Genomic DNA, 23,728 nt, shown 5'->3' on the forward strand with positions numbered 1-23,728 from the left:
GGAGCAGATAGAGATGAAACACAACGAGCGCCTCGAATAATCTCGGCGGAGCGAACCGAGGCTTCTGATAGTCAAGGGCGCTGAAGACGGAGATGGAGACGGGCGAGCGCTGCGTTTGATATTTCCGACACACAAATATTTCCTGGTTTGTGCCGTTTGCTTCCGTCGGCCGTAGAGAGGCCTCATTATGAAACCCGGTCCTTCTGTATCGTGTTCTTCTTCAGAAAGCGACCACGCGATGCGGTAATGTGATGAGCAATGACAACGATTTCAGATGCTTGAAATAAAAGAGACGTCTCAAACTGATAACTCGTGACTAACGCTAACTAAACTAATGCTGCGTCGACACCAAACGTTCACTCGCCCGACTATTTGTGGTTTTATTCCCGTCATTCGCGCCAGAGAAGGGGGCGTGGCTTATCTCTGCGGCTTTACTCCACGGAAACGGTTATCGTTCCTCCGTCCGCCACGGAAGAATTAACCGCCGTTTCGGCTTTAGTACTTACAAACGTCAGAACACGCAACGCCCTCGTGTTTGGGTTCATAACATTAATATATAAATATATATACATATTTATACATAACATCACCCGTAGGCGCACACAGCTCGGTGGATTTCACCGTCTGAATGACGGCCGCTTCCAGCGCGACTAAGTTCCATGTTTGTTCTTTTACACGTACACAAGCCCAAGGACTCCCCGGGATCCGTATTACCCGCTCCTCCGTCACTGTCACCCCCGCTCTCGTTAACCTCTGCCAGGGTTACACAAACACACACACACACACACACACACACACACACACACACACACACACACACACACACACACACACACACACACACACACACACACACACACACACACACACACACACACACACACACACACACACACACACACACATTTGCATGCTTATTGCTCCATCCACCGCGTGCTCACAAACACCATCAGTCACATTACTCCAAATTGAATTCCCAGAAACACACACGCATCAGATTTGCATCTATTAGGAGGACGCGGTTACATCCGAATTACTCGTGCGGCCGAGCCGTGCGTCGGCACACAACCTGCACACAAACCGCCGTGATGGTAAACAATCAAACACGGACACGCGCAGGCAGGTACGGAGTCGGTCCGAAGCGCTATGTGCGTGTGTGTGTGTGTGTGTGTGTGCTCTACACTGTGAACACACACACACACACACTTAACGCAGCCTCGGCCCATTTACATTCATATAAAAACAAACAGCGGCACAAACAAGCTCATCAGGGGAAGCCGCGGCTTGTTAGCGCCGCACTTTAATATGCAGAATAGCTCCGCTCAACCGTTTCAGCATCCCGCTGACACAAACACAAACGCAGTCGTTCCACTGGGGAGAGAGAGGGGCGAGGGAGGGAGAGAGAGAGAGAGGGAGGAGGGACAGAGGGACGGATGAAAAGAGCAACGATGAGCGAGGCAGATGGAGATGCCGGTCCTGGTTGACTTCCTCGACGTTCACCGAGGCCTCGCCGAAAAGAGAAAAAAAAGGGCCGTCGTTCGCTCACTGTGGCTTCTTCAACCGCCGACCATCTGTTACCATGGCGAACCCCTCGGTGGGAGCCGCGCCTTTATTGTGTCGCGCCGCTGCCAGGGCACCGCTGCACTGTAGAAGTGGAGAAGAGCCGCCATCTGTCTTCGCCCCGACGCTCCCCGGGTTATTTTTCTTTCTTTTGTTCTTTAAAAAGGACAACCGTCCAGTCGGAAGACGACTCCGGCTGCAGAGGCCGCGGCGAGATGATCTTTGACTTCCGTCACGAGCTCGCTGGGTCGAGGGACCGGGGGCGAGAGGCCTGTGACTGACGGCCCGGGCGAGAGATGAAGATAAAACCCCCCGTCGCGCCACGAGGTGCCCAAACACATAGAGGCGGAGGTTGCCGTGGCGACGCATCCGCGCTCAAATAAATAAATAAAATACCCGACATGTGAAATGAATCACGACAGCTCGATACCAAACAGTTATCCGAATATAAAGTTGGTGTTTTTTAAGCTACTTTGACTTATAGGGGTCAAAGGTCAACAACACCCTGGATGTCAATTAATTACAACAGCATCCTAAAGAATAAAGAGGAGGGGCCGATATAACTTCTCTCCCACTTCAAGAGAGAGAGAGACGTTTGTTATGCAAATGTCGCCTTTGGGCGGATCACACGCCGGGACAAGTTCCAACCAAACATTACATCTCAATTTGCTCACAATGAACGGCATTAGTCACATGCAGGGGGACCAATCCCGTGTGAGCCTCGCTCAAACAGTGGGCGGGACCGCCGGTGTCCCGGCGGGGGCCGATGGAGCTTGATTAACCGAAAGGAAAAGCAACAAATTAAATCAACTGGAAAATCATGAAGTGCAGCCCGACTACTCGTCCACAGTCTTGCCTCGTCCGGACTCAAAGCTGAATTTTAGGTTGTATTTACATCTTTTGGATGCTCTTTTTTAAAAACTTGTGTCGTACAACTAAATTGCCTTGTCTTTATGCAGACCCGTTTCACACCGATTTGAATAAACCCTATCCACAGAAGTAGAGGAACTCACCACCACAGTACACACACACAAACAGACACACACACAGACACACAAACCCCCCCACACACACACATCCATGAGTGTTTAATCCTGTCCCAATGTCAGGCTGTCAAACAAAGACTAGAGAGTTAATCCCAGTCTCCAACGCTGCGGCGTACTCAGCTACAGTGTGATCTGTAAACACACACACACACACAACACGCACACACGGAATTCTTACTTATAGTTCACTTTGCCCATCTTGGCGGGGGGGGCGTCCCTGTGCAGTTGGTCCAGAGGGCCTTTCAGCAAATTGTTGATTTCCTGTAAAAAAAAAAAAAAAAGTAAATACATTCAGTCAACATAATAATAGCGACAGTGACAAATTAAGATGGTCTACATTTATATACACACACACACACACACACACACACACACACGGTAAACAAACAGTAGCCGGTCTGCGGAGGCCCGTCGTCAATTAGCGAAACAATCTCGCGCCGCCATCAATCACCTTCGCAGGCGGCGAAGAGAGAACACCGCCTGGACGCTGAGCTCCCGACCACGCGCCGCCGTCCTTCCTTCACTCTATGTCTCTATCCGTCTACCTCTCCCTCCTCACCCACCCACCCCTCCTTCCCTCCCACCCTCCCTCCATCCATCCCTCCCTGCGTCAGGCACGGCTCTATTTTAAATTCTGCAAAAATCAACAATCCCCGGGGCATACGGGTTTAAAAAAAGAAGGAACAGGGCGAGAGAGAAACGTCGGAGGAAAGGAGGAAGACGCCGGAGTCAAACTGACGTTCAAACACACTGGACGAGAGAGAGAGAGAGAGAGAGAGAGAGAGAGAGAGAGAGAGAGCCATTGCCCCAAATCGTTAAAGACAAGAGGGGAGCAATTAGGTCCTTCTGCCTTGTCACTTTCATTGTGTCACCAGTACCAATGGCTCAACAGGCCCCGCCCACCAGCCCGCTCCTTAGCAACCCCCCTCCCCACCACCACACGCAGGTCCCCGACGGACCCTCTGTCACACGGCGAGTAAATCAACGCTTCATAAGACACACACACACACACACACACTCTCACAGAAGCATACATTTCCAGCAAATATCAACAACGCGTATGGACTCTGCGGCGCTGCAAACATACAAATGGTGCATTTATGAACACGCGCACACACACACACACACACACAATGCACAAATACTGACCCACTTATCTGGGCAGTGTGAGATTACCCCACAATAGAGTGTGTGTGTGTGTGTGTGTGTGTGTGTGCGGGGGCAAGAAGACGAGCTGCAGGCTCCATTGTTGCTGTGCATCTTCCCACAACGCCGTTAGCTGCCAGGCTTCTCCTTGTTTGACACACACACACACACACACACACACACACACACACACACACACACACACACACAGACACAGACACACCATGTAAGTGAGCGACTACGTAACATGAAATCCTTTGTGTTTTGCTAAAACGACAGGGTTATATAAGATATGGCATGTTGGGATGCACACGCACACACACACACACACACACACTCACACACACGCCTTTCTTTGCAACGCTTTCAAATGAAGGGACCACGCCCAGTGTGAATCTCTTGTTTATCTACACATCAAAACGTCAGCTCGCCCACACCGAGGGGAAGCATTACTGCCGCCCCTCCGAGTGTGACGGTGGAGCCTTCAACCCTCCAGTGATCACACACACACACACACACACACACACACAGCAGGTGGCCTCCGCATAGCATTGTGCGCTTGTGGGTGGCGATCGCTCTCAGCGTGGATGTTTTCATTCACTCCGCGTACGTTTACCTCTGAACTACAGATTTCCGGGTGCCGTGTCGCGGTGAGACGAGTGAGACTCGTGCTCCTCCTTCAACGGACACTGTGGTCACACATCAGTCGGCACTCACACTCACGAATTCTTTCAGCTGACACTTAAGATTCCTAAAAGGCGGGCCAGCGCCGACTCTTCCACTTCCACCCCGACCAGCACTTTCGCTTCAGCCGCCGCTTGTTTCAACGCCACCGACTTCAACCTAACTCAGAACAACGGCTCCTTTTTTTGACGAATTCAAACTGTGAGCGCCTGCACATTTGGGTTTCTGCCAAATCCGGTTTCTCCACTGAGCGGCTTCGGCGTTCCCGGGATGATTGTTCAGATAATTTGTGAAACCTGCCCGGGAAAACACCGCCTGAGCTCAACTAACTAGGTTGTCGGCTCTGTCAGCGTGTCGCACGCCGACATGCATGTTTCTGTGTTTGGTTTGTAGTCGGAGGGAGGTGTGAGTGACGGGGCGGTGTGCAGCCCTCGGAGAGATGAGGTGCTTGTGTGTGTGTGTGTGTGTTTGACGGATGAGTAATGAGGTGTGTGTTTCTTTTGCGTGTTTCCTCTGGGTGCTGTAGTCATCTGCTACACGTCAGGAGAAAAAAAAGCACACGTGTGTGTGTGTGTGTGTGTGTGTGTGGGGGTGTGTTTCCATGTACACACACTGCAGGATCACAGCTTTCTCAGTGCTAGCCAGTGCTCCCTGACCTCCGTTGCATCCATCACATTAACTCGCTGCCACATTCTCTCACACACACACACACACACACACAGCCACAGCATGTAGCAGGAACACACGCAGTATGGCCGGACGGACACGATGTGGTTTAGTTAGCAGTGGTGTCGGCTCAGGGCGGACACATTGAAGCCAGACTCTCTGCCGTGTTGACACTCGTTGCATCACTGCTCCTACGGGTCGTTGAAAACCAGCCAGAAAGCGTGGGTGGCCGAGCGAGTCAGAGAAGCGACATCACGAGGATTGTGTTCAATTAAAGTGATGGAGGAAAGAGGAGCGGTAGCATTCCGTGAGCAGGTAGCATCCCCCCGCGGTTTATTAGCTTCGATCCGGGGAGTTCAGCACCGCTCAGCCTTTTGCCGGTTTCATGAGCCCGTCTGATAAAGACGTAGAGCCTCGCGTGTGTGTGTGTGTGTGTGTGTGGGCTGCTGTACGCGTGAATCAAAAGCCAGAGAGAAGTGGGCCGGCCTTGGCCTTCACTGTGGCAGCCAGTGAAAAAAAAAAAAGAGAAAGAAAATCACTTGAAAGGGGCGGAGTGCTTTTTTTATTTTTATCAGCCTCAATCACACTTTATCTGGATTTCAATACCTCCTCCAAGACAAGAGCGGTGACACAAGTGTGTGTGTTAGTTGTAAGTGTGTATGAGTAAGATAAAGTGTGTGTGTGTGGGGGGGTTTATAGAGGAGCAGCACAGTGAAGTGATAGTGTATTGATCCATGGAAGTCAATCAGGACCCGGACCCGATACGCCCGAGAGCTGCGACGGCCTCTCGCGCGCAGCAAGCTAACGGGTACTCTCGGTTCTCCTCTTTGAAATAACAGGATGAAGCAATACCTGTTCGAAGGTAAACACTGTGCTAATAGGTCTCAGGTTGTGAGGATGTTTCATACCATTTGTGATGAGCCTGTTCCTTCTGGTTTGTTTGAAAGCTATAGAGCCTGAAACGTGGGCTTTGTCATCCTGTTCACTCGCCGCCTCGCTGAGGCCCGAGTTCTGCTTAGTGACCACCGCGAGGAGCGTGGGGGGAACTACAACAACAACAACAGGACTCCCTCTCTCCACCTGACACACACACACCCACACCCACATGTACCACGGTGACCTCACGCAGCCTCCGTCCTGCCCACAGAGAGGGACAAGTACATCGAGTCCTCCTCCTTAATGGCAGAGAGCGCTTGACAAGCTAAGTGCAGCCCAGGGTGGGTGGGGGGGGGGGGGAAGAGGAATTTACTCAACCCTGTGTACAGGCTGCTTACCGGGTCAGGAGTCCTGCTGCCGCGGTCATCGGGTGGAGGCGGGGCTCGGGCCTCGTGGATCGGGTCGCTGCTGCTCCGCACCAACAGAGTATTGTCTGCGTGGAGAAGGAGAACACAGTTAGAGACATAGATGATGCTCGGGGGTCTCAGGTAGAGACATAGACGATGCTCGGGGGTCTCAGGTAGAGACATAGACGATGCTCGGGGGTCTCAGGTAGAGACATAGACGATGCTCGGGGGTCTCAGGTAGAGACATAGACGATGCTCAGGGGTCTCAGGTAGAGACATAGACGATGCTCAGGGGTCTCAGGTAGAGACATAGACAATGCTCAGGGGTCTCAGGTAGAGACATAGACGATGCTCGGGGGTCTCAGGTAGAGACATGGACGATGCTCGGGGGTCTCAGGTAGAGACATAGACGATGCTCGGGGGTCTCAGGTAGAGACATAGACGATGCTCGGGGGTCTCAGGTAGAGACATGGACGATGCTCGGGGGTCTCAGGTAGAGACATGGACGATGCTCGGGGGTCTCAGGTAGAGACATAGACGATGCTCGGGGGTCTCAGGTAGAGACATGGACGATGCTCGGGGGTCTCAGGTAGAGACATGGACGATGCTCAGGGGTCTCAGGTAGAGACATAGATGCGTTTAAAAAAAAATGTTTTAGATCTCATACGGACAAATCCATCCCTGTATGATGAGAACAAAAATATATATATATATATATAATTAATTTCAAGATGACTCACAAACCAACAGCCACCCAACTCTTACGCGCAAGCCCCACACACACACACACACACACACACACACACACACACACACACACACACACACACACACACACACACACACACACACACACACACACACACACACACACACACACACACACACACACACACACACACACACACACACACACACACACCAAAGGAGCAGGGACATTGGCAGGTCTGTTATTTGTGGATGTAAAAGAAAACGAAAAAACGACAGGGTGTTTTCAAATTTAACTCGACAGGCGAAAATAAAGACAGGGAAGAGTGTGAGATAAACAAAAAGTAAGGGAGGAAGGGTGTGTGTGTGGGGGGGGGGGGGGGGGGGGGGAGCCGGTGAGACGGCGACCTCGGAGGAGGGAGAAAACCATCGACACACAGAAAAAAATGGGACGGCAAACAAAATGCGCTACTTTCCTGTAATCAATCTCTCTTTGGAGGGTCAGTGACAGGGTCCTGGTCTAACGTGGTCGGAATAGAGAGAGCAGAGGAGGAGCGCGAGCAGGGAAGAAGGAGCGGGCAGGGGTCTCGGTGTGTGTGTAGACCGATGAAAAATGGTCTGTCCAACCACCACACACACACACACACACACACACACACACACCCTTTACGGTTCAAACAACATCAACGTGTTGCGTTCAGGTTTGTCGGACTAATCATTTTCATTAATTGGCGTACATGACGAGTTGATCCTCCCCCTCCTCCGCCGGCCCGTGGCCGCTGAGCGACACACTCGGCTTCAAAAAGCGTCTCTTCTCCCGCTTCGTCCTCGAGCGTCTCATCCGATTTGGAAAAGCAGACTTAGTGGAGGAGCAACACGGAGGACAATCGGTTGCTTCATGCAGCGGTGAAACGTGCTTTGATTTATCAGAAATGAAAAAAGGCCTCTTCTCCGCGCCGGCATCAAAAAGACCCGAAAGAGGAAAACACGAGTCCATCAAACCGGCGCGGGCGAATCAATGGCGTCAGATCTCTCCACCCGATTATCTATTGTCCTCGCGTGCGTCTAAAAAATAGGTCGAACGCCGCAGGTGCTCTTTCAATGTTATTAATGATGAGTTGTTATCTACGGGATGCCGTGGAGTTCAAGATTTTAAACTTTGAGCCAGTCTGCAGATTTTCCCCCGACCACCACCAACCGCCAGCCGGACTGAATCAGAGCCCCTCTTCAGACGGGGTCCTGTTGATTTTTTTTAAGATACAGATTGACTCCCTGACCCCCCCACCACCACAAAAAAATGGTGCTAACGGATTTGCCGACTGAGCGTCCCGTCGTCACCTCCAGGTCGCCGGTGATGCAACTCCACGGTCGCAGTCGGGGTCCATTACCCGGCGGTCAGGGCCATAAAGCCTCCTCCGCTTGGACGTCGGAGTCTAATCCGCCTCCCTCTCGAGCCCCCGGCCCTGTGAAGGAACCCGAAGGCCACTGGGCTGTCACCCCTGACCTGCGTTGACCTCTGGAGGGTCAAGCGGGGTCGCGGAGGGTCAGATACTGATGGGAATGACAGTTTCGGGCTCACTGGGGTCAGCCCCGGTTTAGCCGGTTGTAAACAAGACTGGCTCAGAGCTCATTGATAATCAATAGTGACTGAGACGGAGGAAAGGGGCTCCATACGGACATAGAATGCGGCCTGGAGAGTAACAATGAGTCCACATGCACCCTGAGAGAAAACCTGGTGTTTTTTACGCAACATGAGTGAGTCTGACACACGAGAACAATCCCGTGGAAAGGATTACCTCTCATGAAACGGCCTATTTACCGAAAGGCTTTTCATCCGTAAAGTCAAAGTTACTACTTATGGACACCGAGGCAGAAACATTTAAACGTCCTTAACCCTTATGTTGCCTTCGGGTCAATTTGACCCGATTCAATGTTTAATCCTCCTGTTACCTTTATATTTACTAACATATTTTACCCTTGAGGTCAATATGACCCCAGCTATTAAAATCTCCAGAAAATTATTCGAATTAATATTGTTTTCCAAGTTTAAGTGTGAGGTACTTTATGTTTGTTTGTTGACTCCCGAAAGAACACCGACATTGAACATTGAATCGGGTCAAATTGACCCGAAGGCGACAGGAGGGTTAAATATTGAATCGGGTCAAAATGACCCGAAGGCAACACAAGGGTTAAAGATGAATATATATGACCCACCTACAGTGATGAAATCATCTCAGATGAATGGATCTAAAAGCAGTATTTGACCACAGTGTTGAGGATCTACAGCAGGTCTCATGGGGGGGGGGGGGGGGGGGGTCGCTCTTACCGGCAGCATCAGCAGCTGAACACTCAGCTTCCATTTATTTTAAGATCGCAAACATTTGCTGAAAGGGTGGAGAGGAGGAGGAGGCCGGACCTCCGGGACTTTGGGTGTATTTTCGGCCGGGCAATTTGACGCCGACTGCGCAGCCGCAACCACAAGGTTAAATAAATACCGGAACCGCCTCGGCAGGCGCGCCAAGGCCAGAGAAACAAAAGGCCGAGCGCATCGAACGGGTGTTGTTCCTCCGCTCCTCGTCTTTCCGTTGAGACCAGTGTCATTGGAGGGACTCCGACGAGGCCTTGAGAGCTTCCACTTCTTTGTTTGGCCGCCTCCGACTCTCCATCGGAGAATTCTGGGAGCGGCGGAGGTGTATTTTAAGAATTTCCTCTCGTCTTTTGTCGCACGAAGGTTCTGCAGTTCACCGCCGGGCCCGGATGAAAACTAAGAGGCATCATCATGTCTCTCTCTGACTGTGTGTGTGTGTGTGTGTGCGTGCGCATATGTGTGCGTGTGTGCAAGCATGCGTCCATGGTGTTTGTGTACTATATGTATATTTATTACAAATGACTTCTGTGTTTATATCTACTTGTGTGCGTGTCTGTGTGTGTGTGTGTGTGTGTGTGTGTGTGTGTGTGTGTGTGTGTGTGGTCATGCTACAGGCCAGTGTGGTCTTGTTTTTCTACCAATCGATTGAGCAGCGCGGCGCCGGCTGCTCATGGGATGATGCGATAAGGACTCTTTTCCTAGAAGTGTAAGAGTGTGTGTGCGTGTGTGCGTGTGTGTGTGTGTGCAGCAGCGGATCAATGCCGGTCTAATCATCCCACCGGGGTGGTGTGAGGTCCAATCAGCCTGTTCAAACAAGCGGTCCAACCTGACGCACAAACACTCGGATGCCCGACTGACGACTGAATCACGCCTCCGCCACTCGGTGCCATGACACGCGCTCATATCACCAGATTATTGGGAGTGATCGCATTACGGCGAGGAGTGCGATTAAAGCGTCCACGTCGGTTTGCGGCCGCCCGACTCTTCCAGGCGGCTGATGTGTTGATGAACGGGTTAGGTTCTGACAATGCAGTGTGTGTGTGTGTGCGCGTGCATGTCCGAATGACAAAAGCGGCCTCGTTGCACCATGAGTCTGGCTTTATATGAGGGGGCGTCACGGGGTCACGTCATAACCAAGTTAGTCAGGGTTTGGGGGAGGGGGGGGGTGGTTAGGAAGAGGTCCCACTGGGCTGAAGACGGGGGGCTGGAATTAGTCCCTTCACGCTCTGCTGGACCCCGGGCATGCCAACTGGCTACAGCGCTAATCTAGTTAGAGCTGGAAGCCACGCAGAGACGGGGCGGCGGATGGAGGGGGCTTGGGGGGGGATTTAACGGGTCGCGGGTCTAGAGGGGCCCGGGTGGGGACGGGGCGCTGCGTGGGCAGGTGGCTGAAGCTGAATGGTCGAGCGGGGCGAGAAACGTCCGGACGGGGCTGGAGAGCGGGGCCGATGACAGAGGCGGAGGGCGAGGTGGGTGTATGGTGGAGGCTCACCGTGGAAACAGATGGAGGGAGGAGAATGAAAGGGGAGGCCCGGTGATTAGACAGCCCCCCCCCCCCCCCCCCTGTCTGTCGGGCTCTTCTAATCCTTTATCCTCTCAAAGCTCAACCTAACCAATACAACGGGAGGCAGACTCAAATCTAGATTATCCACAGTGAAGTGTATCTGTCGTTCCACGCTCCTTCAAAAAGCTTCAAGAAGAGTTTTTTATTTATTTTTTACCACCACACACACACACACACACACACACACACACACACACACACACACACACACACACACACACACACACACACACACACACACACACACACACACACACACACACACACACACACACACACACACACACACACACACGTGCATTCTCACTATTTTTACTCGCGGAGCTGACCTTGAGCGACTCACTGCACCGCTAAGAACCCTCAGAAGTGTTTTCCTGTCTCTGTATTTATATTTTTCTCTGACCCTGACAACTAAAACATGAAGTCACAAATTCCCTGCAGGACTGACGCGGACATCGAGAGAGCCGATTGGCCGAGCAGCGTCCGGCAGGAGGCTCGGCCACGCTACAAAAGGACTACGACGTACTGAGTTACGGATATTCACGACGCCTGGGAGCCTCGAGCTTTTCCCCGACACCGCGGAGAAGAAGATGCCGTCGTACGGATGCCGCGTTTCTCGCGTCGTCGTCGTCGTGTCTCATTTGCGTCTCTCCGTCTGAGCCGCGTGTGAAAACCGGAGAATGTAGAGAGCGTTGACGTGAGGACGCCGGGTGAGGACGCCGCGTCAACGCCGCATCTGTTCTTCACACGCAATCAAGTTACAGGCAACACACAGGAAGAAGAGAACAAATACTTACCTCCGGACGCAGCAGGTTCAGCTTACAGCTGTTCCATAAATGTATTTTCTGACTATTCTCTAGAACTCACACACACACACACACACATTTCCTCCTGCTGTCTCAACACGATACATTTTCTCACACGCACAAAACAAAATGTGTTGATTGGCCGCCGCGTTCGTCAGCCGTCGAGATTTAAAACTGCAACATCTGGCGTGCAGTGCAGAATATGTAATATCCGAGAAAAGGAATATTTTCTTGAGAGGAAGTTGGAAAAAACCTCGAGCAAAAGAAAAGAAAAAGAAATGCACAGGGATGTGACGTACTGGCTTTGAGGATGGCCTCGTTGACTTCGATCTCTCCTCTGATTGGCTGCTGCAGGTGGAACGGCGGGTGGGAGAAGTAGTGCAGCGGTTCGGGGCTCGGCGCGGCGCTGGAGGAGCCGTTGGAGACGGTCTCCCGGGGACTCCCCGTCCGCCCGCGCTGGACGTCGAACACCGCCACGAGCTGGAAGACACAAGGGGAGAGTCAGATGTCTGGAACGCGGCGTGCATGAGTGCATGTGTGTTAAGGAAACAGAGATGAATTCAAACCTCTCACAGCCGAATAACTTCCTCAGTTCTTAACTCATTCGGACCAGCAGAGGCCGGGATTCGCACGTGCGCGTGCGGGGCGAGGCGTGTGCGTGTGCAGAATTAGCAGTCGAATGAGGCAAATGAACAGGGGATGGAGGGCAGAGGAACGACAAACAATCCTAATTGAGACAGGGACATGATGGCAGGTAGATCGAAAGGGGGAACGTGTGTGTGTGTGTGTGTGTGTGTGTGTGTGTGCGAAGGAAATGACCACTTAATGAAAAGCAATAACCGCAATGGAAACCAGGGATGGAAAAAAACAGACGAGTGGAGCACGTCAATGAACAACAACGGGAGCACGGCGCCCGCACGGCGCCCGCCCGCGCGCGCGTGTGTGTGTGTGTGTGTATGTGTGTGTGTATAAACAATAAGCGCGAAGTAGGCGGCGAAATATGTATCATCCATCACGCCGCGACGCCGCCTCGCACCTCAACCTCCCGTGATTCAATATCCTCGTGACACCTGGCCGACGGCGCGCAAAGGAGATCCGACTTCTGAGTTTGCGTTCGTGCGTGTGTGTGTGCGAGCTTAACCCTTGTGTTGCCTTCGGGTCATTTTGACCCGATTCAATATTTAACCCTCCTGTCGCCTTCGGGTCATTTTGACCCGATTCAATATTTAATGTCGGTGTTCTTTCGGGAGTCAACAAACAAACATAAAGTACCTCACACTTAAACTTGGAAAACAATATTCATTCTAATAATTTTCTGGAGATTTTAATAGCTGGGGTCATATTGATCTCAAGGGTAAAATATGTTAGTAAATATAAAGGTAACAGGAGGGTTAAACATTGAATCGGGTCATATTGACCCGAAGGCGACAGGAGGGTGAAACATTGAATCGGGTCAAATTGACCCGAAGGCAACACAAGGGTTAAGTGAGCGAGTGAGCGGAAGGAAAGATGAGGAATTAAGGGGCTGGCAGATGCGGAGGAGAGAAAAAAGAAAAGACCGAAAGCCAGGAAAAACCATCTGATTGGCCGCTTGATGGATGCTTCTGGAGCTCCTTCTCTCTTCTTTATCTGACCTCCCTCACTCCCTCCCTCCTCTCTCTCTCTCTCCGGGCCTCCGTCTCGTTCTCTCCAAACTCGCTGACAGCATCAATCAAAGACGAAGTCTCAGAGCGTAATGTGACACACACACACACACACACACACACACACACACACACACACACACACACACACACACACACACACACACACACACACACACACACACACACACACACACACACACACACACACACACACTCCATTCGTTTGGCACGACGACTTCTCTTAATGTGCAGAGCGCTGATGATGATTTGCTTTCCGGGGAGTGTTTTTCTTCCTCCTTTTTTTTGACAGCGCTGCAGACGGAGGGCCCCGCTGCTTCCACTCATCACTCAAACAAACACCAGCCATCAACAGAACGGATCACGGCGCGCTTCCTCCGGGACCGAAGCGGAGCTGCTTCTCGACGAGTCGTGACGAGGACTCTTTGTTTTCTGGTCCGGGCCACGTCCAATCCAAATCCTCAATCTCACAAACTAAAATCGAAATCTACATGCAGCGGGTTTTTTTCTCATTTATTCCGTTGTCTTTTGGGTGAACCGGCCCTTTAATATATCGGAGGTCCCCCTGCTTTGCTTAATGTGCTGAAGGAGCGCGATGCGGACGCTCCAGCATCCATACTCATCATCATGAACAACAACAGAAGGAGAGGAGGAATCTCGGGAAGCTTCTTTTTTTTTATTTTACGGACGCGGTGGTTTGAAATCTAGTCCTTCAAACAGCGGCGTGCTCTCGTGGAGCCGCGGGACGGAGAATGATAATAAGACAAAAACACACCTCGACTGTCTCGCCGTGTTTCCTGACAGCAGCGCTCTGCATCAGTATTCCAGGAGACAAATCGCCTTCTTTTTCCTTTCTGCGTCAGTGTGGGGGGGGGGGGGTGGATATTGATATGGACCTGGGGAGCCTGCCTGTCAACTACTGCTGAATAATGTGACCCCTTTGTCTCATTTACATAACACACACACACACACGCTGTTACCCGTGGCCAACACAAACCTTTCATATCCTCGTGTTAACAGCTCGTGTAAATCATGATGCGGCGTGTGTATCCAACTGGACTGGCTGGGGAGATCGTGTGTGTGTGTGTGTGTGTGTGTGTGATCGGACGTACATGAACGCCACACACACAATAACAGCCGATAAAGACAGCATTTGGTGTTGTAAAATGTCAGAATTCACACGTGGCCCACGGCAGACAAACACACACTTATTTCATGGAAACGGCAAGCGCGCACACACACACACACACACACCTAACCACACACGCCCCACACTGACAATTTATTTGTGGGTGTGATCTTGAGGAGATCTGTTGACAGGGTCCCTCCCCGCCGGAGGCCACAGCTGTGACGCTCTCCTCCGACTCCGAGGGGACGGATCGTGAGCCGCAATGTTCACGATGAAGTCGTCCCCGGTTGACGCTGCGATACCCAGATGTTCAGCTCATCCTTCGGGGGACCCTCTCCTCACCGAGACACTCGGACGTGGAGCTCCGGCGAAAGTGCTTCACGATGTCCGGATGAACGGTCACGTCGTTGCCATTGGCTGTTTGGGACTTTCAATCAGAGCTTTGGGTTATTTTATTTGTTATTTTTCTCATGGCGGGGATGTGAACGCAGCTCAGCTGCTGCAAACGGTGGACGGTGTTTACATGTCGAGGCTCACAGCCGGAACGCTCGAGTGTCTTTAATAATTCATGCACTTGCGCAGTATTAATTAGCCAAATGTGGCACGTCCCGTATAAGACACCCTGTGGGGGATATATGTTGAGCGTGGAGAGACACACACACACACACACACACACACAGATTTATATGTGGAAACAATTAGACACACACTCTTCTCACAGGGAGAGGATGAACAGTGCCACCTTGCTTTAGTGGAACACCACTGCACGCTGGTCTTTACATAAGCATTAGCACCACACACACACACACACACACACACACACACACACAAACTTCCCTATTTCATCTTCTGGTACTAATCAACCCATTTTTCTTCTCCTCTCTCATCACTGTCTAGCACTGCTGTGTGTGTGTGTGTGTGTTACCAGTCTATTGAGATGCCCTGCTTTTGTGCCGTTGTCATTTATCTTACCACTGCCCCCCCCTCCCTCCTCCCTCTCCCCCGTTTTCTCCCTCTCGCGTTATTCTTCATTCTTTCTTTGAACGAGAGATGCATAATACAGGAGGAGCGCGTTGCGTCCTGACAGCGAGTGCGGTAACCCAATCATCTCTCCCTCTCTCTCTCAAACACACACACACACACACACACACACAGAGAGATGGAGCTTCTAACTTACACACACACACTTTCTTTACTAAAGTAAAGGTTTACAAAGACTGTTTTAGACAGCTGCTTTTTGAAGCGCTAACATCTAAATCACAGGGACTAAACCTCCGGCTCTCGGTGGCTCGACGTTCCCTGAAGGCATCGCGTAGCCAAAAACCGGTTTAAACTGCACTCTACATCCAACAGATGAACCGGAACCGCGTACAGAAATGTGATACTTTCTCCACACTGCGCGACTCCCAAACACCCGGGTGTCGTCGTCGTCGTCGTTTTGATTCTCGTTTCCCAACCGGCTGAGAGACTGGAAAGTCGGGATCACACCCACGACTCAGATGAACAAAGAGCGCATCGGATGCGAGGAGATTGGGCCTCTGCGTGGTTGGTGAAGCGTGATGGATACTGCAGCGGGGAAATCTTAGCGCGCGCGAAAAAAACGCCAATCGATTCACGACGAGGCGCTTAGTCGCCTTTTAACAACAAATACAAAATAAAATCGACGAGAAGTCGCTTGTGATTCGGGATGCTCTTCTGCGGCGTTTCTCCTTCAGTCGCGAACAACTCGGGGGAGGCAGAGATGCACCCAAGGGTGCGAACCAAAAACTAACCCATGCTCAGGGGCACATACTGTATACTCAACACACACACACACACGTTGCACGGCACTGTGCAGGGCCAACAGAGGAATGTGCAGCCTGTGTTAGTTCAACAAGTAGAAAATTGGGAGCATTACCGGTGAGAGCGAGGCTAATCCCGCTTCTCTTTCAGCCTCACTCTATACAGCACACGAGCAGATGTAGAGTATTACCTCTCAGGAACACACACACACACACACACTGAGAGCAGCACATGCAGAGACACACAGTGCCTCCCACTCGTGAACTCAAGCGCAACAAACGGATGCACAATCCAACTCGTCAGGTCTCCTCAAACCATGACGATGACATCACCGCATGAACCTCGTGGGCGACGTCTCTCTCTCCGATTCCGAACGCCAAGCTGCCGACGGGAGTTCCTCATTCTGTCGCCGCAGCGGTCTGAAGGATTTGCATTCGGGCAAATTGGGCCGACGACAACTCGGATCTCTCACGCCGTGGAAAAGAAGCGGCGCGAGGTCGGGGATCGGAAGTGGAACGTCGACCCCGAGGGAGAGAAGCGCCAAGCGTGTTTATCCACGTTTTATATATGTGCAAAGTGAAGAAAACACATGCGACGCTAACTTTAAAGTTGGTTCATCTATAGGCCCAGCTCAGAAATGGTTGCATTATGTAGATAAGACTCTTATCGGCACGTGGTTATGATACGAGGCCATAGAAACTATATGTAACACATTAGGGACGCACACTGGACATCTGGATCCTGGTACTTCCTGGGAATTACCACAATCTATTCAGTCTGTCGAGGAGCAATACCTGTGAGTTTTTTTTAGCATGCACACAGCTTATCGGCTCATTTGTTTTGCTCGGGTTCGGGTTGTTTATCAGACGTGGGAATCTTTTCCGAGTATTAAATTGTTCACGGTGAAGTGGCAGCTGTGAGAAAATGTCTAAATAAATTGTTTTGGCCTTAAAGATTGTGATCTGTGATTCAATTGTTGACAGTTCAGGTTAAAAAAAAATAAACTTAGTTTCCGGGGAGAAATAAAAGTTTCGGCAACATTTTTTATTATTTTGGTTTGTTTTTTTAAAGGCGAAGGTTTGGGAGAAAAGAACAGTGTGCAGAGCTAACGGCCGATTGTTCAGGCACACTGCCAAAAAGGTTGAGAGTTATCATTTCCCCCCCCCCCTCCCCCCTCTCTCCCCCTCTCACATCCGTCGCATCAGCCACAGTGATGGAGCACGTGTGTGTCACGTGTGTGTGTGTGTGTGTGTGTGCACCAGCCGCGCGCGCGAACACACACCAGCTGAGGCACTGCGGTGGCGGCTATGCGCGGTGAAAGGCCACATTATTATTTATGCACACTCATAAAGGGAGAGGGTAAACTCTTCATAAATCACACACACCCGAGAGCCTGTGGGGAGAGGAGGAGGAGGAGGAGGAGGAGTGAGGGATGTGGGTGACAGAGGAGCTCCAGGCTCTGTATTTCTCAGGCACACAAATATCCAACCCGGCTCGCTCGTCACTCCCGGTTCCGCCGGGCCTGGTCCCGGGAGAAAGAGGCCGCGCCCCTCGGCACGCGGGCGCCGTGAGCCTTTCGTCGTGAGCGTGTATTAAAAAGCGTGCGCGTCCCAGCTCTCTTCCCCCAAAAGTCGGAGTCTAATAATCAGCTTTCTTTCTCCCTGTGGCCTTTGCAGGGCCAGCTGCTCCCTCCAACCTCCTCCATCCATCCTCCCTCCCTCTTTCCTTCCCTCCCGGGATCTGACAGAGAAATGGAAGAAGTGATTAACTCTGAGCTGCGAGGCTTTTGCCCTCTCACCTGTGGCTCTCTCCTCCAAAGGCTCCTCCTCCTCCTCCTCGACATTAGACTTTCATACCAAACGTCACCTCTTTCTCTCGCTCTCTTTTTCCTTTACTGAGGTTTGAAGTGACCTTAAGGATGTTTTTTTCCGTATTATAATTCATACAATTATCAATAATGTACCAGTTTTCCGCTGTATTTACGATGACCCAAAAGCTTTGATAAAATCTTCTTTTTTCGGGGTAAACATTCTGCAGTGTGTGTGTGTGTGTGTGTGTGTGTGTGTGCGATACATTACTGACACTCGGCACTTGCCGTTGCCATGGAGAGCCAACGTCACTCACAGCCCGAAGGTGGTTGAGAGGAGGGGGAAAGCCCTCACCCGGAGTATTTTTCCTGCACCCATCAACATGCGTGTTCCTTCCAACACGCCTTATTAGATAGTTATTGACTCGACATCAAAGCCCGGAGAGAAAAGTGGGATTCGTGCGGCGGCTCACGTCTGCGAGACGCAAAAAAGTACAAACCGGCGCCTGACAGCACCATCCATCAGTTAGCGGGACGGGGCCCGGGAGCTCCGCTCTCCTGGAACATCAAACGATCCTGTGGCTTCGCGCTCGGACAGCTTCACCCCCAATGAAAAGGAATCCGCTTATTCATAACAACAGTGCATGTGAGCGTCACGAGGAATTCATCAACACGGAGTTTCTGTCTTCTCCTACTGTGAGACCCGGGTTCTCATCCGGATAAGGAGGAAGGTTAGGATTACATAAGTCAGGCTTCTCGGTTCCACGAAGCAAGTTTACGCAAAATCACCCGCCCATACACAGATTCACACACACATATTCAACCTCCTTGTTCTATATGGTCATCTCCACATACGCGCATATATAGTACACAATACATGAGCGCATACAGTGCGTAGATCCTCATAAGTATCTATTAATTTGTATTATTTAGATACTCTTTGGGCTTGTTTTTATCTACTTATTCTGAAACAGTTGAGATCATTATTTTAGATCTCATTGGATGATGAATTCCAGCAGGCACATTTCAATAGTTCACACCAAAAGCGTTGCACATGTTTCGCTTTTGTTATGTATTAATATATATATGATATTAATGTTATGAACACAAACACGAGGGCGTTTGATGTTGTGACGTTTGTGGGATGTCCACAGCAAGTATGAAGCAGAAATAGTGGTTATTTCTTCCATGATGGATGGCGGAAATTATAACCGTTTCCACGGAGATAAGCCACGCCCCCCCCCCCTCAAGCGCGAATAAAGCGAATGAATAAACCACAAATAGTCGGGCGAGTAAAGCGTTGTGAATATTCACGTGAACGCAGCGTTACGCATTTAACTTCTCATCTCGCCCTCAACGTGGCGGCGGTGTTAGATGTTATTATTATGGTCTGGAATTCGTCCTGTGCCTTCATGATCATCTCCTGATGTCAGCGGAGGACAAAGAGGCTCTTCCTTTGAGTCGATTTGACTTTGTGCCGTCATGGATTCGGTGATCGACCCGTCCCCCTTTTGAAGTCGGAGGAGCACTGAAGTCTGGTTTTAAATATTTATATCTGTTATATGCGTAATGCATATATTCCTTGTGCAGAGAATGAAGCTTCTCTCTTTTTATGTCTTACTTTAGTACAAACACATTACATTTTTGGGGGTTTTGGACTGTAGGGCGGACAAAAATAAACTATTTGAAATGTGCGATGGGCACATTCATCGTTTTTTCTGTGAGACCAACTGCCGACATCATCATCCTCATCATCATCTGCGATAATGAAAATTCCCACAAGCCCTTCCCTTGTCCAGTGGGGGCTGCCGAATATTTCAAGTGGCCTATTCAGACACATTACCGGCCGCGGAGCTCCATTCATTAACCCAATCAGCTCGCCGATGGGGACGAGGGGCAGGCCAAAAAAATATTTTTAAAAAGGGAATAATAACACAGTGGCTGCAACACAGCGGACACAGATGCGGCTTCAGCTGTGTAATTGCACCAAAAAATCATTAAATACTCAAACCTAAATGAGTTGGACTCAGTATCACCAGCGTGTAGCCTCGAGCTGCGGTGGCAGTGCACACTTCTACACACACACACACACACACACACACACATACACACGTCCAGGAGTGTGACTTTCTGCTGATTTGAGTTATTAGCCGCTGGAGTGAGCCGAGACTCGGCGAGCGGAGGTAAACACACACACACACACACACACACATCCACTCGTCTGGGGCAATGTCATCCAGAAAAACAGATGGCGTGAGGCTGGAGAGGTCAGAGAGTAGATTTGCTGTAAACAAGTTAATCGAGAACAGACCATTAGCCGGACGTGATTAGGTCCTCGGCCAACGGCGACGGCAAACGTGACACAAGCCCAGAGGTTTCTGAGTTCAACGCATTAATGCTTCTCGCACATCGCCGTCCGCAGAGCGAGCGAGCGAGCGGTGCACCTCTGGCCTCGAGACCCCCCCCCACCCCTCCGCGGCAGGCAAGGCGGATCAGGTTGCAGCCCGACCGTCTCACTCCATTAGGAGCTAATAGGTGGTGCGATGGCGACACGGAGGGCGACACGGAGTCCGTGTGATTAACAGGCGGAGGAGCGGCGAAAGGACAAGATCTGAGCGCGGGGGGGCGATGACCCCGCGTGGCCTCTGCGAGTCTCTCACACACCTGCGCGCGAGGGAGGGGGTGATGGGGGTGGTGGGACATAAAGGGGGGGCCCTATCCGAAACTGAAGCCCCGGCCTTTTGCTTCAGCGAGCTGACAAATGACTTTGGAGGAGGCGCCATCATTCAAAGTCCCAAGAAAGAAAAAAAGAAGAAGAAAACAAAACAAAAAAGGTGGAGCGACGGATCGTCTGCAGGAATTAAAATTCCAAAAGTGCAACTTTGAGAGAAAACTTAAATGAAAAGCAGACGGGCACGGCGAGAGCTCTTTCTCCTGAAGCCCTCCTCGAGGTCCCGCCTCGTGATTATAATCAAACAGGGTTTGGTGAATGTGTGTGTGTGTGTGTTTTAATTGAATTTAATCAGATGAAGAGCTGCTGTGCTGCTCAGTTAGCTTGAGGGGGGGGGGTGGTTGAATCAAGGTCAAGGCTGATGAGGTATGATGAAATCAGCTCAAGTGACCGAGTCCCGCCGGTCTGATCTGATCTGCAGGCATCAGAGATAATCTGACTTCATTCAATATACTGGATGTTTACGGGAGATTTGAATATATGAATGTATAATTGACATTTGAGAGCGGGAGAGCGCACAATAAACACAAGATAAGGACAACGCAACGGGAACTCCTCTCCACTCCATCTAATTCAATAGCTCGGCAGGAAGTCTTTATGAAGGTCACGCAGGCCTGAACAATGCAGACATTACACTTCCTGCAACAAGTCCTGATGACAGACGGTTTGGTTAAAGCAACCTTCAAGTAACTCAACAATAACAAACACAACACGTCTAAATCAACCACATCCAGGAGATCCGCGAAGTTTCCTCTGTCATTTTAAAGTTGGCAAGTAGGATTGGACAAACAATATTTAGCGTCTTCACATCATGAGAATAATTGAAGCCCCACCCCCCCATCAAATCTCTGCATGTCTGTAGCCTCTGGGCTCTGGCGGCGACCTTAAGAAATAAATGTTCTTATTGCGCGAATAAAAAAAATCTATTAAGCAGACGACAGAAGGAACGTGACGAGTGCTTCCAGGTTGATTTGTTTCACACACACACACCACGGCACACTTCTAGTTAGTATTCAAATGTGCCTGACAGACACAGGTGAGGGCGTATGGATCATGATGAGAATGATATTTGGGAAAAACATCTCCGGCAAGCTCTCGAGGGAGCAAACGAAACGCGCAGAAAGCAGCGTTCACGTCAAAAGGCTAATCAGCGCCTCGCAATCACGCTCCCATTCACGCCGCCGTTCGCCGAACTTTTCCCAGGCGCCTGTCGGAAGGGCCGACGTCTGAGATGTGATGAAACGACTTCGGGCGAATCCCGCGACGTAACCGGCGGGAATCAAATCTGCAGCGGCGTCGTCCAATCGGCACGAGGCCGGGTCGCGGGTGTGAAGAAATGTAAAAGAAATGGAAATAAATATGAAGTAATAAATATGGACGAAATTATTCAAAGAGGTGTCCTTTTCTCGGTACAGTATATGAAGGATGCTCAAGACCGAAGACCTACTTTAAATATCAGAACATATTTACGTGGGCCCGCCCCCCCCAGGCTCATTTTTCTTCTCAGCATCGCGTCCTTCACCGCGACGTGCCGGCAGGAGAGATGGATGATGGGAGATGCATGATGGGAGATGCATGATGGGATCAAGCGGTTGACATTTCGGAGGGACGTCAGCTGGGATGCGCCACCCTCCTCCGTTTACAGCGAGCCGAGACCCCACGGGAGGCTTGTGGACGTCTTTGTCGGCGCAGTGATGAAGAAAAATAATTTTTAAAAAGGAGGGCTAATTAAAGTCAGATGGAGGGAATCATTCCCCTGGGGGTTTTTTTTCTTCTTCTTTTTTTCTATTAAATTTCCCATGAAATTAGATTTCTCGTTCAGCTGAATTGGGATGGAAGGTTGACTTTTTGTTATAGGTTATCCCCTCGCCCCCTCATCACAACACGACCCACGTGGAGCAGTGTGTGTGTGTGTGTTGAATGAGGAGTGTCTCGAGACGGCGGGGTGGGGTGGAGGGGTGCTAATGAACAGAGCGCGTGTGTGTACGTGTGTGTGTGTGTGTGTGTACGTGTGTGTGTGTGTGTGTACGTGTGTGTGAGCTGTAATCAAATCACAGCCGCCCCCTCATCTCCGCCCTCATCAACCACCAGTGGCGCTCCTTCCGTGGACGATAATGCCAACACGCTACTCCAGGCACGCCTGCCTGTGGTTCGGCGCGGGGCGGCGGACACAGCAGACGTGTGGGTGTGCGTGTGTGTGTGTGTGTGTTGCGTTGAGTAATGGTCGGGGGCTGGCACAGATGAAGAGGTCTGGACTCGCGGGCTAAGCTAACCACTAGGCGTACAAATAGCTTACCATTATGTCTCATTAGCATCCGCGGCTAACACAGGGGCCCCCCGCTGTGCGGCGGAGGGCCCTCGCAACGGGACCACTCCTGGATGATTGATGGGGAAACGGCGTCGGCCACAATAACCGAACCCAGAAAAAAACAAAAGAGGAGGAGGAGAAAAAAAAAGAAAAAAAAAGGAACGCACTGAAGATAGAATCTGGCGGCAAGGTTATGAAAACGTGGACAAACAAAAGGGGAGCCGGACTAATCGAGAACGCCAGGCACAGCTGGTTAATCGGAGAGCGCCGGAGATAAGCCGGATGACTGGCACCGTCGCCAGGACCGCGCTATCTTCTCCATCAGCGGGGCGGGAAAACAAAAGGATGAAATGAGGAGCGAGATGAAAGCCGGAGGGAGGATGAGGGGGGTGGGGGGGGGGGGTGTCTGGAGAATTGTAGATGAAAGCGGAGAGAGGAAAAGAAACAAAACAAGGTAAATGAGACGGTTCCCGCGC

At 50.9% G+C, this 23,728-nt stretch overlaps 1 protein-coding gene across 2 annotated transcripts in view; it reads right to left on the minus strand.

The window, feature by feature from the left end:
• The window catches only part of pard3ba (par-3 family cell polarity regulator beta a), a 101,910-nt gene that overhangs the window by 71,986 nt on the left and 6,196 nt on the right, over positions 1-23,728 (minus strand). Inside the window, exons 3-5 of one of the 2 annotated variants that reach the window (XM_056431005.1) lie at positions 12,131-12,311; positions 6,377-6,471; positions 2,785-2,867 (exon numbers count right to left, since the gene is read on the minus strand). In XM_056431005.1, coding sequence (XP_056286980.1) covers positions 2,785-2,867; positions 6,377-6,471; positions 12,131-12,311 — 359 coding nt within the window. Of the gene's footprint in view, positions 1-2,784; positions 2,868-3,057; positions 3,107-6,376; positions 6,472-12,130; positions 12,312-23,728 lie in introns of those variants that run through there. The other variant, XM_056431006.1, reaches the window with a different exon arrangement.

Source organism: Pseudoliparis swirei, chromosome 14, assembly GCF_029220125.1.
Source record: "Pseudoliparis swirei isolate HS2019 ecotype Mariana Trench chromosome 14, NWPU_hadal_v1, whole genome shotgun sequence".
Taxonomy (NCBI): Eukaryota; Metazoa; Chordata; class Actinopteri; order Perciformes; family Liparidae; genus Pseudoliparis; species Pseudoliparis swirei.